This window comes from Coenobita brevimanus, chromosome 25, assembly GCF_032717465.1.
Source record: "Coenobita brevimanus isolate Jiangsu-jjx chromosome 25, ASM3271746v2, whole genome shotgun sequence".
NCBI lineage: Eukaryota > Metazoa > Arthropoda > Malacostraca > Decapoda > Coenobitidae > Coenobita > Coenobita brevimanus.
Genome location: NC_136978.1, coordinates 32,965,970 through 32,985,125, shown reverse-complemented (window position 1 = coordinate 32,985,125; position 19,156 = coordinate 32,965,970). Strand labels below are relative to the sequence as shown.

The window sequence follows — 19,156 nt, the reverse complement described above, 5'->3', positions numbered from 1 at the left end:
TACAAGGGATTAAGACGTCTGGCAATAGATAGACAGACACTCGAGAAACAGTTGTTACAGCGGACGAAACGTGACTAACAACAAAAGAGAAAGAAATTTAACGTGAAATGTTCATTTTCCATCCAAAAAATAACCAGAAAAATATAAAAGACTATCTGGAAGAAGTGATTTGGTATTGTGCTTCTGCTGCTTAAAGTAAAGCGTATGTTTACCTGACATTACTTACGTATGCTCCTCACAGTCAATACCAACCATCACGACAAGATAAAAGCCATAGATCTCAATGAAAGATAAGTCGTACCAAGCTCTTATGATATTTTTTTGGTAAGTATACCCGCTATTAAAAAAGTGCGGGTGCATGCAGATGATGTTTATTGCAAAATGTTCGTGATCCTCCCCCATGTCGGAAAACCTGCTCTCAAGTGGAGGTCAGATCACTTGCTTGTTACATTTGCTATGTTTTTTTAACCTCAACCTAGCCTAAATTTTCGTCTTTTGTACCATATTTCACACAGCTCATACGCTGAAAAGGGCAATACTGAACTCAACATGCTTTTCATAATACTTCTTCGTGACTAGCATCATATTATAGTGCCCATAGATTTTTACAACTCAATATTGAACATGGAGAGATGGCAGTTTCAGATCAGTTTGAGTAAAAAGGGCACAGTCAATATTGTTATCATATGCGCATTCATATGATAACAGACTGACCTACCTTTGACATCCCGAGTTATACTGGTCATTTAGGATATCATCTGTCCCCTCGTACGTGATGTTTTTATGATCCTGTGTATATTATGTTAAGGGCAACATGCGATATCATCCAATTAGTTGCATGTTTATCTCTTCACTATCGATATTTCATTGGTCACTGCTCTTCTGAACTGTCTGGTTGTATCCATCCTCCATTACAGTGGACGCGCAGCACCAGCTTTCTAATACAAGACTTACCGAGGCACGTATTCTCGATCAGTAACAAGGCTCCTCATCACCTCCTCCTCAGCGATTTATTGTTGGATCCGGCTGATTAAAATAACCTGTACCTTAGTAATGCAGAGTAGGGCAATATTATAATGATTTCTGCTACAGAAAAGACGATAGAAATGCACAAAAAGCAAAATAAATCGCTTAGGAAAAGGTGATATGGAGCTTCCTTAACCGATGAGAATACGGGTCGAGTAATTCATGTATGCAATACGTGAACTCCGTCTTCCTCAATCTGCATCTCCTCCTCCTATGGCCCCCAGTCTTTTCAACGAGTTTGTTAATGCAGGCATCTTGGAATGAACAGATTTTGAAAGTGATACTCTTTTATTCAGAATTTTTTTTTCCCCCGAAAGGAATTACTTGTCAATTTTTTTTCCTCGTGGAAAACTGCATCAGAATCCCTTACAAATGCAGATGATTCAAGGATCATGCTTTAATAATGCTGCTGCTGCTGCTGAATAATAATAATAATAATAATAATAATAATAATAATAATAATAATAGTAATAATATAATTTAATAATAATAATAATAATAATTATTATTATTATTATTATTATAATCTAATATTATAATAATAATAATAATAACAATAAATAATAATAATAATAATAATAATTATTATTATTATTATTATTATCATTATAATAATAGCAGCATTGGCAGCGGCAGCGGCGGTAGTAGTAGTAATCCCCCCACGGGAACCACCTTGGCGTGGTGTGGGACTTGTTTAGCCTGTAAATCTGGTGGACCGCATCAGCGGGGATTAATCCTCCCCGGACTCAGCAGGACGACAGGATACCCATGCTAGAGGGGCCATTAGTGACAGGTCAAACTAAGTGTTCCCAGGCCCACTGCCTTCTGGATTGGCCTTGGATGGGTTAAGGCTACAGGAGTAGGCTACAGGAGTAAACCCCGAACGAAAAATCCGTGCATGGAGTCCCATGGAAGGCAGGGCTTGACAGACAGAGCCCCCGGCAGACTCCTGCAACCCTGCTCAGTAGATGATCGTCGTGACTCTTCATGCCACCATGACAGGTTGGGAAGGGCCAAGTCATGCGTTAGTAAGGACTGCACACCCTCACTGCACCAAATCCATTCATTGCCCAAGCCTACTATGTACTCATCACCATTTCATTTTTTTTTTTTTTTGAGTTTTACTGAGTTTTTTCGATAAGAGGTAAGGAGTTTCCCCTGGGTAGAGTGCTTTGGCACGAACTGTGCACGACTTTATGACTGGATGCCCTTCCTGGTTCCAACCAGTGACCGTTGGGTGGAATCGAACCTCCGACCTTTTAGTCAGAGCAGAGTGCTCTAACCCACTGACCCACGTCTACTACATCTTTCAGCAAACTAAAAGACCAATGGAGAAGAGATAGGGTGACAGTGACAGGTCATGGATATGACTGGAAGGTGCTAGCTCGAGTTCTGAAATAGGTGGTATTGGCTCAGTGGTCACTTGAATGATGGCATAGGAGCAAGTAATGCCTTCGACAGCATCCAGTGCGAATAAGCAGCCGAAAACGGATATCTAACTGCTTATCCCTGTTGGGGAGGGGTTTAGAAAAGGTAACCTAAACATTTGCTCCTCTGCACCACCTTGCCAGATAACCGTGTCTGTCAAGGCATCCCACATTGCAGTCGAAAACCGAAAGAGTTCCTCTGACTCTTGCTACCTAGAGTATACGAACCTTGCTTGATACTGACCACGACACACGACCAGCTGTATAACTGTCCTTATTGCCCATGAATTGAAAAGATATAAAATTTACATTACTGCCTTGTCTGAGACTCGTCTCTCAGGAGAGGACAACCTATTAGGAGAAGGGTATACCTAATTCTGGATAGGATACCCAGACGTTGGAAAAAAAAAAAAAACTATGGTGTTGGCTTTGCAGTCCCAACCAGCTTACTACATAATATCCAAAAAACACCTGTGGATTTAACAGAGAGGCCGATATCTTGGTGCATACCACTCTCTACAGGGCAATATGCAACATTCATCAGTGCATATGCTCCTAATCATGATTCTGAGGACACTGTCAGAGATTCCTTTCATGACTCTTTGGATGACACCATTCGCTCAGTACCATTTGATGACAAACTGATCCTGCTTGAAGAATTTAATGCCACAGCAGGGAAAGATAACAATCTCTGGCAAGACATGTTGGTAACATGAACGACAATGGCCCTAGAACGCTTTCGTTGTGCTCAGAACACAGTCTCGCCATCACCGACATCATTTCCAACTTAAGCAAAAAAACAAGATCACATGGATGTACTCATGATCTAGACATTGGCACCTAATTGACTATGTCATTGTAAGGCAGCGAGATCGAAGAGAAGTTTTACAACCCGAGCTATGAGAGGTGCTGAGTGCTGAATAGACCATAACCTTATAGTCACCAAACTGGAACTTGTCATACGCCCACAAATGCATAGCAAGCCTTCCACAGAGAAACCAAACTGTAGTAGTTTAATGGATATGGCAATTTTTAACACCTTCTACAGCACTATTACAGACAAACTATGCCCACCACTTGATCCAAACAGCAATATAACAAACCTAGACACAGAGTAACTAAACATTGAGACACTGCTCCAGAGCACTGCAGACGAAATCCTATGTTTCTCCACTCACTGGTTTACTGAAAATGCTGAAGGGATACATGACCATTCAATGAAGAATAAAGCACATACCAACTGGTTGGATCATCCTAGCTCCTTAATACAAAGAGCTGAATTCCAGAATCTCAGAAGTGAAACCTAGAGAAAACTTCCTGACATGGAGAAGAAATGGTGGACTGAGCAAGCAAAGGAGCTGCGAAGACTGGCTGATATGAACGACCAACATGAGTTCTACAATTCCATAAAAACCATTTATGGGCCAATGAAACACATCACAAACCCTGTTCAATCAGCTGAAGGAGAGCTAATGAAGGACAAGCAAGCAATCCTAGAAAGATGGGCACAACACTTAAACACCTTACCGAAAAGAAGAGACCCAGTGGAGCTCAGTATTCTTAATAACATCCCAAATGGCCCTCAAGAGGATGATCTTGATGTGCAGCATACACTTGTAGAAACTGCTCAGGCCATCCAATCTCAGAAAAATAAAAGTACAGGCCCTGATGACGTACCACCTGAACTGATCAAAGACGGTGTCCAATTACTTCACCAGCACCTCCAAAATCTCAAACTGAGTATCTGGAACCAAGAACAAATTCCATCTGAATGGCTTACTTTTGATATTGTAACCATCTATGGGAAGGAAGACGACCACTCAAATTGTGACAAGTGTAGAGGTATCTTCCTCCTTGTGAATACTAGCAAAGTGCTATACAAGATAATGTTATCCAGACTGACAGAACATTTGGCTGAGTCAACACTTCCTGAGACACAATGAGGATTTTGGGAGGAACGAAGTACCCTGTAACATTATTTTTGTTGCCCGACAGATACATGAGAAATACCACGAGTGTAACAGTTACTTCTATATTGCATTCATTGATCTTGCAAAAGTATTTGACACTCTCAACAGAGAAATTTTATGAAATGCTCTTTCAGAATATGGAGTTTCAAACAAACTTCTCATCATCTTTCAGAGCTTCAATGACAATATGAATGTTCGTATGTCCATAGGTGGGAGCAAATCCGAACATTTCAATGTGGATGTGGGTGTAAAGCAAGGATGTTTTCTTGCTCTTGTCATTTCCAACATCTGTCTCACTGCAGTCAGCCTTTTATGTCACCAGCAAATGAATCCTGATGATGGAACAAAAATGCAATTCGATCTTGATGTTAAATTATTTAATCTCAGGTGTCTTCAAGCACAATGAGACTTAAATAGCTCAATGCCTAGAGTTGCAGTATGCTGATGTCTGTGGTGTCCTTGCACATACCCCAGAAGCCCTACAGCGGAGTCTTACCATCATTTCCAACATATATTATTCAATGAGGCTCCGAATAAATATCAAAAATATATAAATAATATCTCAGAGAAACAATGCAGCAGAGCCTCTTGCATTCCAGATAAATGGCGAAAACGTAAAACAGGTGGAGAATTCTACCTACCTTGGAAGTATACTCAATGATAAACATAACACTGATGCAGAAATCCTTCCAAGAATCAATCATGCCTCAGTCTCTTTTGAGCAGCTCACATCCAGAGACTCTGATAACACAAACTTGAAAATCGATACGTAGGTATCAGTACATACAGCTGTATGTCTCTCCTCCCTATTATACAGTGCTGAATCCTGGACTACTTACCAAAGTCAAATCAAACAGCTTGAGTATTTTCACACTCAGTGCTTACAGTACATCCTAGGACTCGCAAGGAGGGATAAATTTCTACGCTTACAATTCTCCAGCAGGCAAAGTCAACCAGCACAGAAACAATGCTGGATAAAAAGTAGCTTAAATGAGTCGGACACGTGTTCCACATGCCTGAGCACTGCATTCCCTGCCAGTTTCTGTTTTGCCAACTGCAAAACCACATCGCAACCCAAGGGGGGACACAAGAAGAGATAAAAAGATTACGTAAAGTTAACTCTGAAGAAATGCAACATCATACTAAATGATTTTGAAACCAGTGCCTTTGACAGAAAAAAATGGTGAGTTCTCAGCAGTGAAGGACTCATTCATCTTGATGAAGCTCTGAACCTGACCAAAGAAGGTTGCAGGCAATGGAAATACAAAAAAAAAAAGAGTTCTCCAGGCAAAGCTGGGCTTGACAAGCAACTGTGTGACAAAGTTGTGGATCCAGAATTGATCTGCACAATCACACACGTTGGCACCAAAGACAGAAACACACCATCTTAGCAAGTATAGTAGCCGTTGTCTTCAATAGATGCACAACTTTAATCAGGGGGTGATGTTAGTACCATAATTTTCAAATACCTCCTCTAAAATAATATGGAGATGGTCTATCTGAATGAGAAAATAGCATTAGTTGGCTAAAGAGTGAAGTCTAACCCCCTGTACATACCCCTTGAAATGTGGACCCCAAAATGTAGTATTTTACCCTCCCAATATGCCTCCTGATAGTCGTAAAAATTGAAATCCAACACAAGACCAAAAGAGTGGCTTTTTAATTACTGGAGACAGGAGGCATAAACAACAAAACAATTATTAACAGCAAACATACAGCTCAAACAGAATAATGCTAGGATTTAAGTCCATAATGTGCAGTTTGAAGGAGCCCAGTCCACAGTTTGTCAAGGTACATAGCCCGTTTATCGACAGTTAGTTCTGTTGACACAAACTTGTGTTCATGGCTTGACTGAAGTCATTCAGAGTCACCTCTGCATTACAGGTAATGTTATTAAGATACAGCTTAAGACTGACCGCATAGGTGTTCATTGGTAGCTTCTTGTGATCTTTCATCAATCGGAACAGATCACTGAACTTTGGGAGGGAGGGTGACATATCCCAAGTATAGCAAACTGCCAGGTAGAGCCATCCTACCTGTGTGCCTTCATCTATGTCATTGGCTGCAACATATTCATCAACTTCAGCAGCTGATGTAAAAAGGCCTCACATTTCCATCAGTGTTTGTTTCTCTGACGATCTACGGCTACATTAGCAATCTCCTTGTCAAGCAGGCCCTGCTTCTTCAGTTTCTCTTGCTCTGTGTTCCACACCAGCATGATTTCTGGTATCCTTCCTCCTTTCCTGATCATGCTGCCATAGTTCCCGAAAGAGCCTGCTTGTCTTTGGTCAATGAGGTCTGAGGGCTTGGCTTTCGCCTATGCTGCAGATGCACTCCCAAGCTGTTTGGAACCCCTTCTTGACAGCTCATAGTTAACAAAGTCCACACTGCGCTTTGCATTCAGGTTGTGGAATGGTGCCATTTCCAACTTCTCTGGATCCATCTAAGTAACAGAACTTTCTGCAGACTCGTCAGTCTCCAAAGCTGAAGATATCGCCCTTCTGCTTCCGAAAGCCAATATCCAGCTTGTAGATGACCATCCTCAAGAGCTTGATTACCTCAGGTTGGAATAAGGATGCTACTTCAAGCATGGCACTTCAGATATCCTCATCATACTTTGTATGCTTTAACATTTCCTGAGAAACATACTGAATGCTGGTTCCTCTTCTTCAACAAGGTGACTGGGTCTACATCCCTCTGTTCCTGGTACAGCTGTTGAAATGCTGGGATGATCTTATCGTATGTTGTTTCAGCAGACATGGTCAGAGACAGGGATGGTTCAACCAGATGAAGTCTAAGGAGAGTACCTGCACAGCATATCACCTTCAGGAAATCCAAGTGCAGAAAACACCTCACAATGCAGGGCAGCTGATTAGTAACATGCTCATACTTCGGCAGATAGGATGCAGATAGGAAGCCACATTATCCAGGTGGTACAGACTGATAGCACAGGTCAGGGTCAAGAGATTGAAACGCTCATCCTTGAGACTGACAGACTTGTTTGATCATGGGGCTGTGTGGAGGTCAAATTCATGCGACTTGTTCCATGGTTTGTGATCAAAGTCATGATTGGTAAGTCTAATCATGCAGTCCAGGGCTTGTTCAGTGACACTCATTGCTGCTGTTCTTGCATTGACAAAGAAGTTTCAGCAGATCTTGTCTCTACCCAGTGTGTTGTCTGTTTCAGCCCACTGCTTGTAATGACCCTGTTGCACATCAGAGTTGGGTGCACATTACGGAACAGATGATCATGAATGTTCTCAGAGTCCAGACTCTCTGCCACCAGTTCATCCACTTCGATATTGTGAGCTGTCTGGTCTGCAATCACAAAGTCAGTATTCTCGAACAGAGTTTTGGCTGGAACGCCACATGCGGCCTCCAGAATTTCAAGGACTGTCACCTTGAGAGCACCTAAGTTCTTTCTGGACTCTGAAGCATCGCTCATTGTGGGCAGTAATCTGTATTTTCAGTTAATGGTGATACCTTGAACAGAAAATTACCCAGCACCCTGCTTCTTTGAGCCACCATCAGAATAGGTCACCATGACCTGTTCATCAGAGTTCATGATCTTGACAATCTCATCTAGTGCCAACACCTCAATGCTCTTGCCTGGTTCCCTGGCACTCTTGGATTCTGGCAGTGTTTCCAGATCAGTGACCTCTGGTTCATCGTGTGCCTTCCAATTTCTGTCAGACATGCGGCTTCCAACTGTGATGATGGCTACTACAGCCTGTTCTTCTGACGTGGTAGCAGCGTTTCAGTTTTTCGGCTGTCTCATAATACTTTGGTCACACTTTCCTGATGCTCTCACGGATATACTGGTATTTTTGCGGCAATTTATCACTTGGCTAAGTAACTGTAGCCGTGGAGAACGAGTGGCACTTTTTTAAGTCACTCTCACTCATACTGGTATCTTCATCACTGTAAGAGAAAGTTCCACCTCCATCCGTATCCATGCTCTGGTGACCTTCCTCTGAGTCTGACTGCTCACTAAAGTCGAGTGAGGCACCTAGCTTGCACAACTCATTTTCTTTCTGCATATTGTCTCATTTTGTCAAGGGCCTGCAAGTCCTTTTGTCAGTGTTCCAATGTTTTGATCCATTTGCGATCAACGAAGTCTTCACAGTACATCTTTCTTAGGGTTCTCTGATCTTGTAGAAAGTCCCACTCCATGTCGGTCATCTTCACCCCATGTTTCTGTTCCAGCTTCTTGCATATTATAGGGTTCCGGCAGAAGATATCAAAGACCTTTTGTGCATGATTGTTGAAGGTTTCTGCTCTCTTGACAAAACTGTGGTTTTGTCTCAGTTTCCATGTCTGAACTAGAGTCACAAAGTCTCCATAGAGCTTCAGAATGTATTTTTTCACGTGTCTGGTGTGGATGGTGCAGAGATTGCAAAAGAGCCAGAGTTCCTGAATAAGTTCTGTAAGCTGCTGAGCTGCTTCATATTTGGAGCGATGAGCTTGACCAGCTAGTTAAGGTCGCAGCAAATACAGCATGTTCTGTATGACATCTTTTCCTGTTGGAAGCACCCTATGTGGATATTCTGCATTCTCCACGTAGTCCACACTACAGCGTCTTCCTAGAATGTGATCTTGTAGTGTCAGTAGCCATATCTACATACTAATACTACTGCTGCAGCCTTTTGTTCACTAGAAGGACCTGAAAAAGAAACGTAAGTATTACTAAAACAGTATATTTGACGTTTTTGGTGTGAATTTGAAGGTGACAACTTTCAAAGGCTATGTACAGGGGGGTAATCATCATCTGACAGGTCAAATGTTGGTATTTTCTGATTCAGCTATAACTTATCGATAATCTGAGAGGGGTACTGCGCAGGAAAAATCATTTTGGCCGAATAACATCACCCTTTACTTCAAGTAAGTAAAGTAGTAGCACTTGCAGCGGCAGTTGCAGCTGCAGCAGGAGAAGAAGAAGTAGTAGTAGCAGTAGTAGTAGTAGAAACAGGAGTAGTAGTCATTTTAATCCCAGGCTCAACTGAACATGATGGTGGACACTGAAGTTGGCCTTCTCATACAGTCCACCATCCTGCTATGGAGGAATAGGCAGGGAATGAATGAACAGTAAGAAAGAACTAGCACCAAGCCTGGAAAGGCCATGTGGCACTAAGGCAACAAAATGAGGGGCAATTAAATTAGATGCAGAACATGCAGAGCTGAAAGAAATGCAATAATATTGGAAATAGAAAAAAAAAAAAGGAGAATCACCATGTCACGAATAAACAGTACTAATTCAGCATTTGTGAGTAATTAGTCTCTGCTGTGTACTGTTGAGGAAGTTTATAAATTCTCGTTCTCAGAGAATCGTGCACAAGCCAGCATAAAGTAATCGTTGCTTGATGTAGCAAGACAATCATTGTCTCTGCCCTTCAATATTATTGAATATTATTATCAATTAAATAATATTTAAGCATTTATTTTAAAAACACAGATGATATTATAAAACCCCCGTGACAATTGGCGACCTCGCCAGGATATTAACTCCTAGCTATAAAGCTATTCACGAGATAGTGCTCACTCATTCATATTTAGGAATTTATCATTAAAGTTTATAGGCACAAGTTTACTGGTGGTTACCATTGATTTAGCAAGTGAATTTTTGCTTTATTAATCAATAGAGTACTTAACTCTAGTTTATTTTTGGTAACGCCAGACGATTTTATTCGCTCCTGGGTAGCCACCGTACCCATTGTGTTAATTATTGAGTCTTCCCAGTCATTTACATTTTTTATTTATTCTTTGCCAGTTAACTAGATAAGACTGGTTACCACTAGCTTGTGTCTGTATTCTTTACTTGTGTTTATTAGTATTCTTCGCTAAGCAGTCAGTACTCAATTTCGGTTTGCTTAATAAATTAGCGCCATGGCTACTACTGTATTTTTACAGGAAGCCAAAGAAATGGGTCTTTCGGACCCAACCGAAATTAAAGAGTATATACTCTCACGGCATAATCAGGAGCAGCAGCGCGAGAATGATGCCCGTGAAGAGTGTAAGATTCAGCGTGAATACGAGCGAGAACAGCGTGAGGAACGCGAAAAGGAGCGCGAACACGAGCAGAAACAACGCGAACTCGACTTAGAACACGAGCGAGAACAGTGTGAGGAGCGAGAGAGAGAACGAGAACACGAACGTGCCGAGCGAGAAGCACGCGAAAAACATGAACTTGAAGTGCTGAAGCTCAAGCGAGATTCCTTGGCTTCAGACACGTCTGGTGCAGTTGGTCAAAGCTCCACGAGCGTTCTCCCTGCACATGTCCTGGCAACCCCACGCATCAAGCTTCCTTCATACAAGGAAAGCGAGCGAATCGAGCCGTACATAGCTCGTTTTGAGGACATGGCAGACATGTATCAACTGGATGAGGCAGCTAAGTGGCTTCAGTTTCTTAGCCTATTTGAGGGCCCTGCCCTCGATATTCTCCACAGAATTCGTGGAGACAATCTCACATATGAGATGATGAAAGCTGCACTCATTAAGGCGTATGGTCTCACAGTAGACGACGCCAAAGTTCAGTTCATGTGAGCTCGTCTCCAAGACAAGGAGACAGCTGTTCAGTTCCTTGATCGTCTCACAGCTTACTTAAATGAGTGGATGGAGAAAGATGAAACTTCTTCCACGAGTGAGGGGATAATTGACCTTATGCTGCATACACAGCTAGAGAGGTCGTGGCCTGCTGAGCTCATAGCACAGCTTAAGATCTGCCAGGTGAAAGATGCCAGCCAAATGGCAGAGAAGGCTGACGCATTCTTTACTGCATACGGGTATCAAACTCGTAAGCAAAATACCTGGAACAGAAAAGCTGATAAGTCTGGGAAGCCGTCTCAGACTGAACCCCAGCAACAAGGCCATTCTCAGAATAATGGCCAAGGTCCAAAACCGCAGTGGAAGGACCAGGGGCAAAACACTCAGAAACCTGAGTGGAAGAGGTACAACAAGTACCCTAACCAACAGCAGTATCAGCCACGCAACCGACCGTCGGGACAAACTTTTTCACCACCAGCTCAAAAGAGGCAGGAAGCGAATGCAGCCTTCATTCCTCAGCAGCAGCACGGTGGTCACGTCCCTACCAGTATGGGTACTCCCCCACAGTTCACTAGTCCCACAGTGACGGTGAACCCCCCTCCACAGATGGCCAATGTTCCATCTTATAATTCTCAAGGCACAATGTTTGCCGCATCAATTCAGCAGCCTCATGAGTGGCTAGCTGCTTCCTCCACAGGCCCTCCCACAGGTGACAGTACCTTCCTTGTTCAGCCAGGGTTTGTGGGAGGCATTCCTGTGAAGGTCCTGAGAGATAATGGTTCCTCAGGTTGCTCTGTCAAGCAGAGTCTAGTTCGGCCTGAGCAGTATACAGGTCGACAGATCCATGCAAACCTTATTGATGGATCAGTGAGATTGCTCCCTGAGGCATGTATCCAGGTGGCATCTCCATTTTATACTGGTACGACACTCGCAGTTGTCACGCCAGAGCCTCTATTTGACCTTATAGTAGGCAATATTCAAGGAGCCAAGGATAGTTGCTCCGATGATGGCGCTACTCAGACTTCGGCTGCTGCGGTAACACGAGCCATGACTGAGGCTCCAGATTGTGTCACCCCAGTGATCACTGAATCGCCGCAAGATCTGATGTGTAGTCAACTTGTTGTACAAGAACAACATTCTGACCCGACACTTGATGCCGTACGGAACAAACAAAAGGGTCGAGTGATTAAGTATTCACGGGGAGGTCGAGCCAAGTTCCTTCGCAAACAAGGACGGCTCTACCGTGAGTCACGAACACCCGAGAGCGAGGTTCGACTGCAGTTTGTCGTCCCCGCCAAGTACCGCCAAGCAGTGTTAGAATGGGGTCATTGTTCAGCCTCAGGAGGTCACATGGGCAAAAGGAAGACCCAGGGCCATATCCGAGCTGACTTTTTCTGGCCAGGGATGGGACGGGACATAGATAGTTTTGTCCGTTCCTGCAGTGTGTGTCAAAGTAACACCACTAATCAGGGATATGTCCTCCCTGTGCCGTTCATAACCACACCTGTAATCTCTGAGACAGTTGAGAGGCAGGGTAGTGGTGAAGTGGGTGCAGACCTGACGTCTCACCCATTGGCCCCACAGGACACAGTATGTCCAGGGCCTGTACATACATATTATGTACCGTAAGTTAAGGGGGAAGAAACAACTCCGACCATATGGAAGCAACCTACAAGCCTCTCCATTGCTACTCTTAAGCTAGGTAACTAAATGACCCTTAGTGGCGAAAGACTGGGCGAATAATATTTCACCAGGGTTTCCAGCTTTTATTTGAGGATTCTCAGCTCTCCGATACTAATATAAGTACTGTAGGTTAAGGCACAGGTTGAGGACCCGTGTGCGGTTTGAGGCTATGGAAGACCCGAGTTTGCACAAGGATTCTCAACTTGTCGACACTAATCGTGTGCTGTAATTAATGGCAACCTCGAATGTACGAAGCTTAGGCTGTCACTTGTATTTCTCAGCTAGAGCGTACTTTTCGTAGCATGTACTGATTGCTAGGCAGAGAGAGTAATTGTAACGTAATGGAATTTTGTCTCATTGACACTTTTGATGCTCCACCTTAATTGGTTTTGCAGGTTCAGCAATGGGTGTAGCAGTTTTGCTGTGCGGACCAACTGATCGTCTGCCGCACGCTGCCGTCTCTTCTCCTCTGCCTTCGTCGTCGCCATATTATTATTTACTGTGTCATTTTACACATAGGTACAGTTACACTACAACTGTCACACCTACACCGTATATTACATACACCACGCTACACAACAATTAGTTGTCAGTGTAAATGTAGCGACTTTTAGCTCAGTTTGACCTGAGTACAGGATTTTCATTGTCGTCACGGAGTTTTTCCCTCAAGCTTGCTTCTATTAACGTAAATACGAGGTTTTTTCGCTCACTGGCGACTGTGACTTTCTCCTGTAGCAGGATAGCACACACACCACGGTGTGAATCTTGTGTGACTGAGCTAGGATGTGTACACATATATATATAGATCCACAAATTTTTTCCCATAAGGAAAAAATTTAAGTTTGTAGGGGAGTAATGTCAAGAATCAAATTCACGACATTCCCCTTTTGTGAGAAGCCACGAACTATTAGTGGAAAACTCACTGTGTATCGCTCAGCTAACCGTTTCTCTCTCCATTTCGGGGTATATTTTTCAAAACATTCGTCACTGTTTTCGAAAGTGACCGATTTAATGCACGTCACTAAGTGCTGTACTGAGCGATACTATTGTTTCTTTATTGTTCACCCCTGCTTGCCTCGACCGTTAGAAAATGCGACCTAGTGCTCCCTTCTCTTTTCCCATGACTTATTGAGTCTAGTGTTTGTTGTGACGGAGAGAGGTCCTGTGCTCCAGAAGTGTGAGAGGTCAGCTAGCACCCAAGCTCCACAGAGTACAGTTAATCCAAGCTCCCACCCCCTGGGTGATACTCAGCATTCATCAATCAGTATTTCCTTTTTGTATTTTCGTAGTCTTAAGAGTTTAGTTAAGGTGTTTTTTTTTTTCTAGGCGTAAGTATTTAGCTTTTGTGTGAGTGAGTGAGTGCGGTCTCATTGATTTGATTTGAAATGTAACGTTAAATTTATTTTTTGTAATCAATAAATTCAACAGTTCTTTTTCTTGAGCTTAATGTAAAGTAAACTCTTGTTTCATTTCTCCATAACTAAGCTTATTTCCCACATAGCTCCTAGCTTGCATACACGTTTTACTATTCATAACTGGTACTTAGACCAGTCTTGTTGTATTAACTTAAAATCCGTTGTGCCAGGAGTTAAGCATCAGCAAGGACCTGTTATTATTATTAGTATTAGTTATTTATTGTCAGGGGTGAAGTAACTTTCTCCAGATGGCTAACAGTACTAATTCGGCATTTGTGAGTAATTAGTCTCTGCTGTGTACTGTTGAGAAAGTTTATAAATTCTCGTTCTCAGAGAATCGTGCACAAGCCAGAGTAAAGTAATCGTTGCTTGATGTAGCAAGACAATCATTGTCTTTGCTCTTCAATATTATTGAATATTATTATCAATTAAATAATATTTAAGCATTTAAAACACAGATGATATTATAAAAACCCCGTGACACACCAAGGAAATCAGCAAGCAATGAGGGTCGGGGTAACAAGGAGAGGAAGGGGAAAGCAGAACGACAGTCGGGAAGGGTAAAGGGACAGTCGAGAAAAGTGTGGCAGGTAGTCAAGGGGCAGTTACAGCATGAACAAAGTGGTGGAAGGTCACCACTCAATAAGTGACCGTGAGTGAGGCTGGTATAACCCAAGCGAGGACGAGCAAGGACAGTTTTCCATCGACGATTGGGGTGAGTTGAAAGAGAACAAGGACGAACGGAAGGTTTAATGAGATGAAGCTTTTTGGTGACCTGGGAGTCCCAGGAAGTTTATCAGATGTCACGGAGGAGGTGAGTAAGAATAGGAAAACAATCAAGAGCAGGAATGGGTCGAGAAGAAGACGTGAGAGACAGAGCAGGAGAACGAGCCAGCGAGTCTGCACGTTCATTACCGGCAATCCCAAGATGACCAGGGACCCAGCAGAACGGAATTAACTTCTTATACACAGAAAAAAGGAAAAGCCACTCTAGGATTTGAGTGACAAGGGGATGAGAAGAAGAGGCCCGTAGAGAAGAAAGCGCACAGTGAGAATCGGATAACAAAAGAGGACAAAGAGGAGCGAAACTGAGACTTCAGAGTGAAAAGAACAGCATAAAGTTACGCCCTGAGAACGCTCGCAACAGAAGGAAGGAAACTGGAAAAAGAAGACTCAAGGAAGACGACAGCAAAACCAGCGCCACAGAGAGATTTGGAACCATCGATAAAGATAGGAACAGTAGATGAGTGGAAGACCTGTGTTCGTGAAAAAGGGAGCGGAAAGCGACAAGAAGAAGAAGATGGCGAGTCCAATGGAGTAGGGAAGAACAGGCCACTGGAGGAGTTGCCAAGGGGGGAAATGACAGACAGGGAAATAAGGGACGTTTATATAACTGGTTATTGGTGCCGCCCGGTTATATGAGCGCCACCACACGTAGGCGTCTCTCTCCACCACCACATTCCTTAATATCAGCGCCATCACCAGTAGGCGTCCCTCTTCATCACCACATCTCTTTTTGTGTAGTCATTTTACACCTTTGATGCTTCGTACTGACAAAACGGCGTTTCAGCCTGGCCAGATCAGTAATAACCCATCCAGTTTTGACAGTTTCAGTTTCAAAGAGGCCTTTCTATTTAACCGAACATGAAAACAGTCGATTGCAGGCTGAAACTGCCCTTATCCTGCATCCCACCAGTCTCTCTGAGAGAGAGAGAGAGAGAGAGAGAGAGAGAGAGAGAGAGAGAGAGTTGCTCGGTCAGTGGGGCCATCCAGTAATATCGGTAGCACCACGTGAAGGCGTTCCTCTCCAGCACAAATCAGTGTAAAAATAAATAAATACATAACGAAAACCGTACTTACATTCATTCATTCCCTTACCAGCATATCAAACAGTAAGCCATCTGTCTTAACAACGGTCTCTCTCTCTCTCTCTCTCTCTCTCTCTCTCTCAGTTACCAGCATTCATTTTTAGGCAATGTTGTTCGCAAATATTTACATTCCTCTAAATCAGTCTAAAACTATTTTTCGTAATATCACGGTATAGGACCTTTTTTCTTTCGGTAAAATAAACACTGGAAGAAGTATTATTTTACGTTTATTTTTAAAAAGTTGCTTACGTATAAAAGTGCACAGTCATTTACTATGGTAATTAGATTTAAAGACATACAGTCCCGTATTTTATGACAGCTTCCTATATTTCGATGTTTTGGGACATGCATTTTAGCCTTTAGTCTAGTCGATGAAGTAAGCTCCCTAACATCTTTTCCTAAGCATCTTTTCTGCTGTTACATAAATCCTTCAGACACTGCCAAATCCTGCATAAGTAACGCACAAAAGGATAATAACATGCCATATCCAAAAATAAATCGCTATGCAGGAGGTGTTAGGGAGCCTCCTTAACCAACGAGGATACGAACTTTTATCTTCATTTTCATTTTCCCATCATGTCAGGAAGCGCTTGGCGGCACAATGAACTTGCCCATCACAAAACTCAACCATCCACGAGAAAGGCCAGTTTATGAAGAGTTAATAATGCGCAAAGTAAGGTAATCTGAAAGTAACAAGTACGAAATAAAGGCATCTTTAGCCAGAAACAGTTCATCATGGGAGGAAATTGACGATGGTTCTGTTTCACTATTACAAAGGGCAACGCACTTATGATAAAACCCAGCTGGAAGGGAGCAAGGATTTGCGTTGGTTAAGTTTGTCTAAAATCAATTATTATAAAATGATAAAGGCCTTACACTTAGGCAATTAATCACAGAAGGAAGTTCTCGACGATGCTGTTATCTTCTCCATCACAAAAACCAACCTATGAATGATATGACCCAGCAGGAGAAGAGATAAGGAAGCTGGTAAATGTGAAGAAAAACACAGTCTGGAGATAATCAATCTATCATTAGGCTACAAAGGTTAATAATAAAAGAACCAGGAGAAAGTCAATCATCAGGCTACAGAGGTTAATAGTAAAAGAAAAGCCAGGAGAAATTCAATCTGTCATCAGGCCACAAGAGTTAATAACAATCTAACTTCATATTACAGAATTTAATAATATAAAAAAGGCTAGGAGAAAATCAATCTCTAGTCAGGTTACAAAGGTTAATAACAGATCTGTGAGAAAAGCAATATATTATATTTTCAGGCTACAAGGGTCCAAAAGGCCACAAATCGTCGACCCTGCCTACCCCGGAACCGCAAAAAGGGTCCGGTTTTTCGACTTTCGCCAGGGTAAATTTTGTTTTTTTAGATTTCAAATGCTTCATTTTACACAACAGAAAATGTAACTTTGACTCTCATGTCTAATGAGGTTATCGACCGTCAAAGAACGACGAAAATAATATTTGTCATCCCTCATGTATAGAGAGAGAAAAAAAAAACATTGCACTGAAGTAAGTTTTCGTCTTCTGGATTTGAAGAGCTTGATTTCATATGTCTAATGGTTACCGCAGTGTTGACCGTCAAAAATAAAAGGTCACTCCAAGCTATGAGCTAGAATGGGACGTTTATGGGGGAAGAGGGAGGTGAAGGGAAAGTGGGGGAGGGGGGCATCAGGAAAGGAGGAAGGGGAGGGAATATACCTGTCAAACACAGCCAATACGGTCTAGAGGGGGTATGGGGGGTAGTCTGGGTGGAAGGGGACACAAAGGGCAGGATCAATGGGGCAGAGAGAGGAGAGATGGCATGGGGGGGGCCCCTCCCCAGACCAGGGGATGGGGCTGGATCATGCCTCCCACCACCTGATCTCTTAGTTTCCTTTGGCTAGGTACCATTTACGTCATAAAAGAGGGGGGTTCCAGCTCCTCAGTTTTTTGTAACATCTCTAGGATTGTCGGCCATGGGATTTCACGTACTAAGTTTGGAAACTGACGATTGTTGGACATAGGACTTTAGGGGTTAAGCACTCGAGAACCTGGTTGATGGAATTATGCACATCTCCATCCCAAAGGCCAGACCAGCTATGATAAATCCCAACACAAGGAGAGTTAGTGGACCTTGTAGATGTGTAATGGTGAGACTAACCCTACGATCAGTGTCACCACCCTCGTCTGGTCCTTCACTGAGCTGCTCCTGCTCCTGTAACCATTGCTGGTTCTGCTGCGTTGTCTTGCTTGTGTGGGCTACCTGAGCCAGTGTCTCCTTCTCCCACTGCACGTACAGACCAGCCTAAGCGAGTGATATCAGATTTAGGGTTATAATTTTAATGTACTTTGAGACTGCTTAGGATACTTTCAATGGTGTTCTTTAGTCTATACCCTGACAGGCGTCCATGGGCAGGAATGCTGCATTGCCTTTGAAGACCAAAAACAAAACTGCAGATTTTTAATCACATTATAGTGTTTTCCCATTAGCCTCCAGCTGCGAGATGGCATTCCATCCAGTGGATGCCCTCACTTGACCAGTATTCAAAATTTCAACAAACATTAATAACAACAATTAGCAATTTGATCAGTATTAGATTTTTCAACAAAAAAAATTATGGTACAAAACAACAACTTTTGGCAACTTTTGGACCTTAGTAAACCCCTAGACCTTGCAAATTTTCAACCTTAGGTTTTTTTTTTGCATAAAACCTCCGCTTTTGATGAGAAACAATGGAAAACAACCTTTAAAGTCCTCACCTGGGCCAAGAAATGCAATTTCTTAGTACCTCCTTGGCAACGGGATTCTCTATGAAGGCCCACCACGCGCCCTCATTCTCCTAGCCTATGTTATGAGTAACTCTACCAGATATGGCTAAAACACTCAAGGAACATACAAAGAGGTTTATTACATAGAAATTGGGAAGTCTTACAAGAATACAATAGGTTACATACAGTTTTAAGTATGTAAGAATATTTGGATTGACAGAACACAGAAATTGGCAACTGATCGCTCACTGTACTGACTGTGTATGTGTGTCTTTGCCAGTTACATCTACTGTTTCTCACTTTACACAACCACTTGAATATATTTACAATGATTTACAGTTAATTAGAGCATCATATAGTGCAACTACACACATTATTAGTAATGCTGAGGGATGTGGTACTCTTTGAAACAGGGATATAAGCATAATCCTACGTCGCACTCAACTCACTGGTATCGCCTGTCTTTT

At 42.6% G+C, this 19,156-nt stretch overlaps 1 protein-coding gene across 1 annotated transcript; it reads right to left on the bottom strand.

Moving 5' to 3' along the window:
* Window positions 1-8,500: 8,500 nt before the first annotated feature.
* LOC145393808 (uncharacterized) lies at window positions 8,501-17,942 on the bottom strand. Its single transcript, XM_080267854.1, has 2 exons — window positions 17,930-17,942; window positions 8,501-8,895 (listed from the first exon to the last, which is right to left on the bottom strand). The coding sequence occupies exons 1-2, from the start codon at window positions 17,940-17,942 to the stop codon at window positions 8,501-8,503; spliced, it is 408 nt and encodes a 135-aa protein (XP_080123980.1).
* Window positions 17,943-19,156: the final 1,214 nt, after the last annotated feature.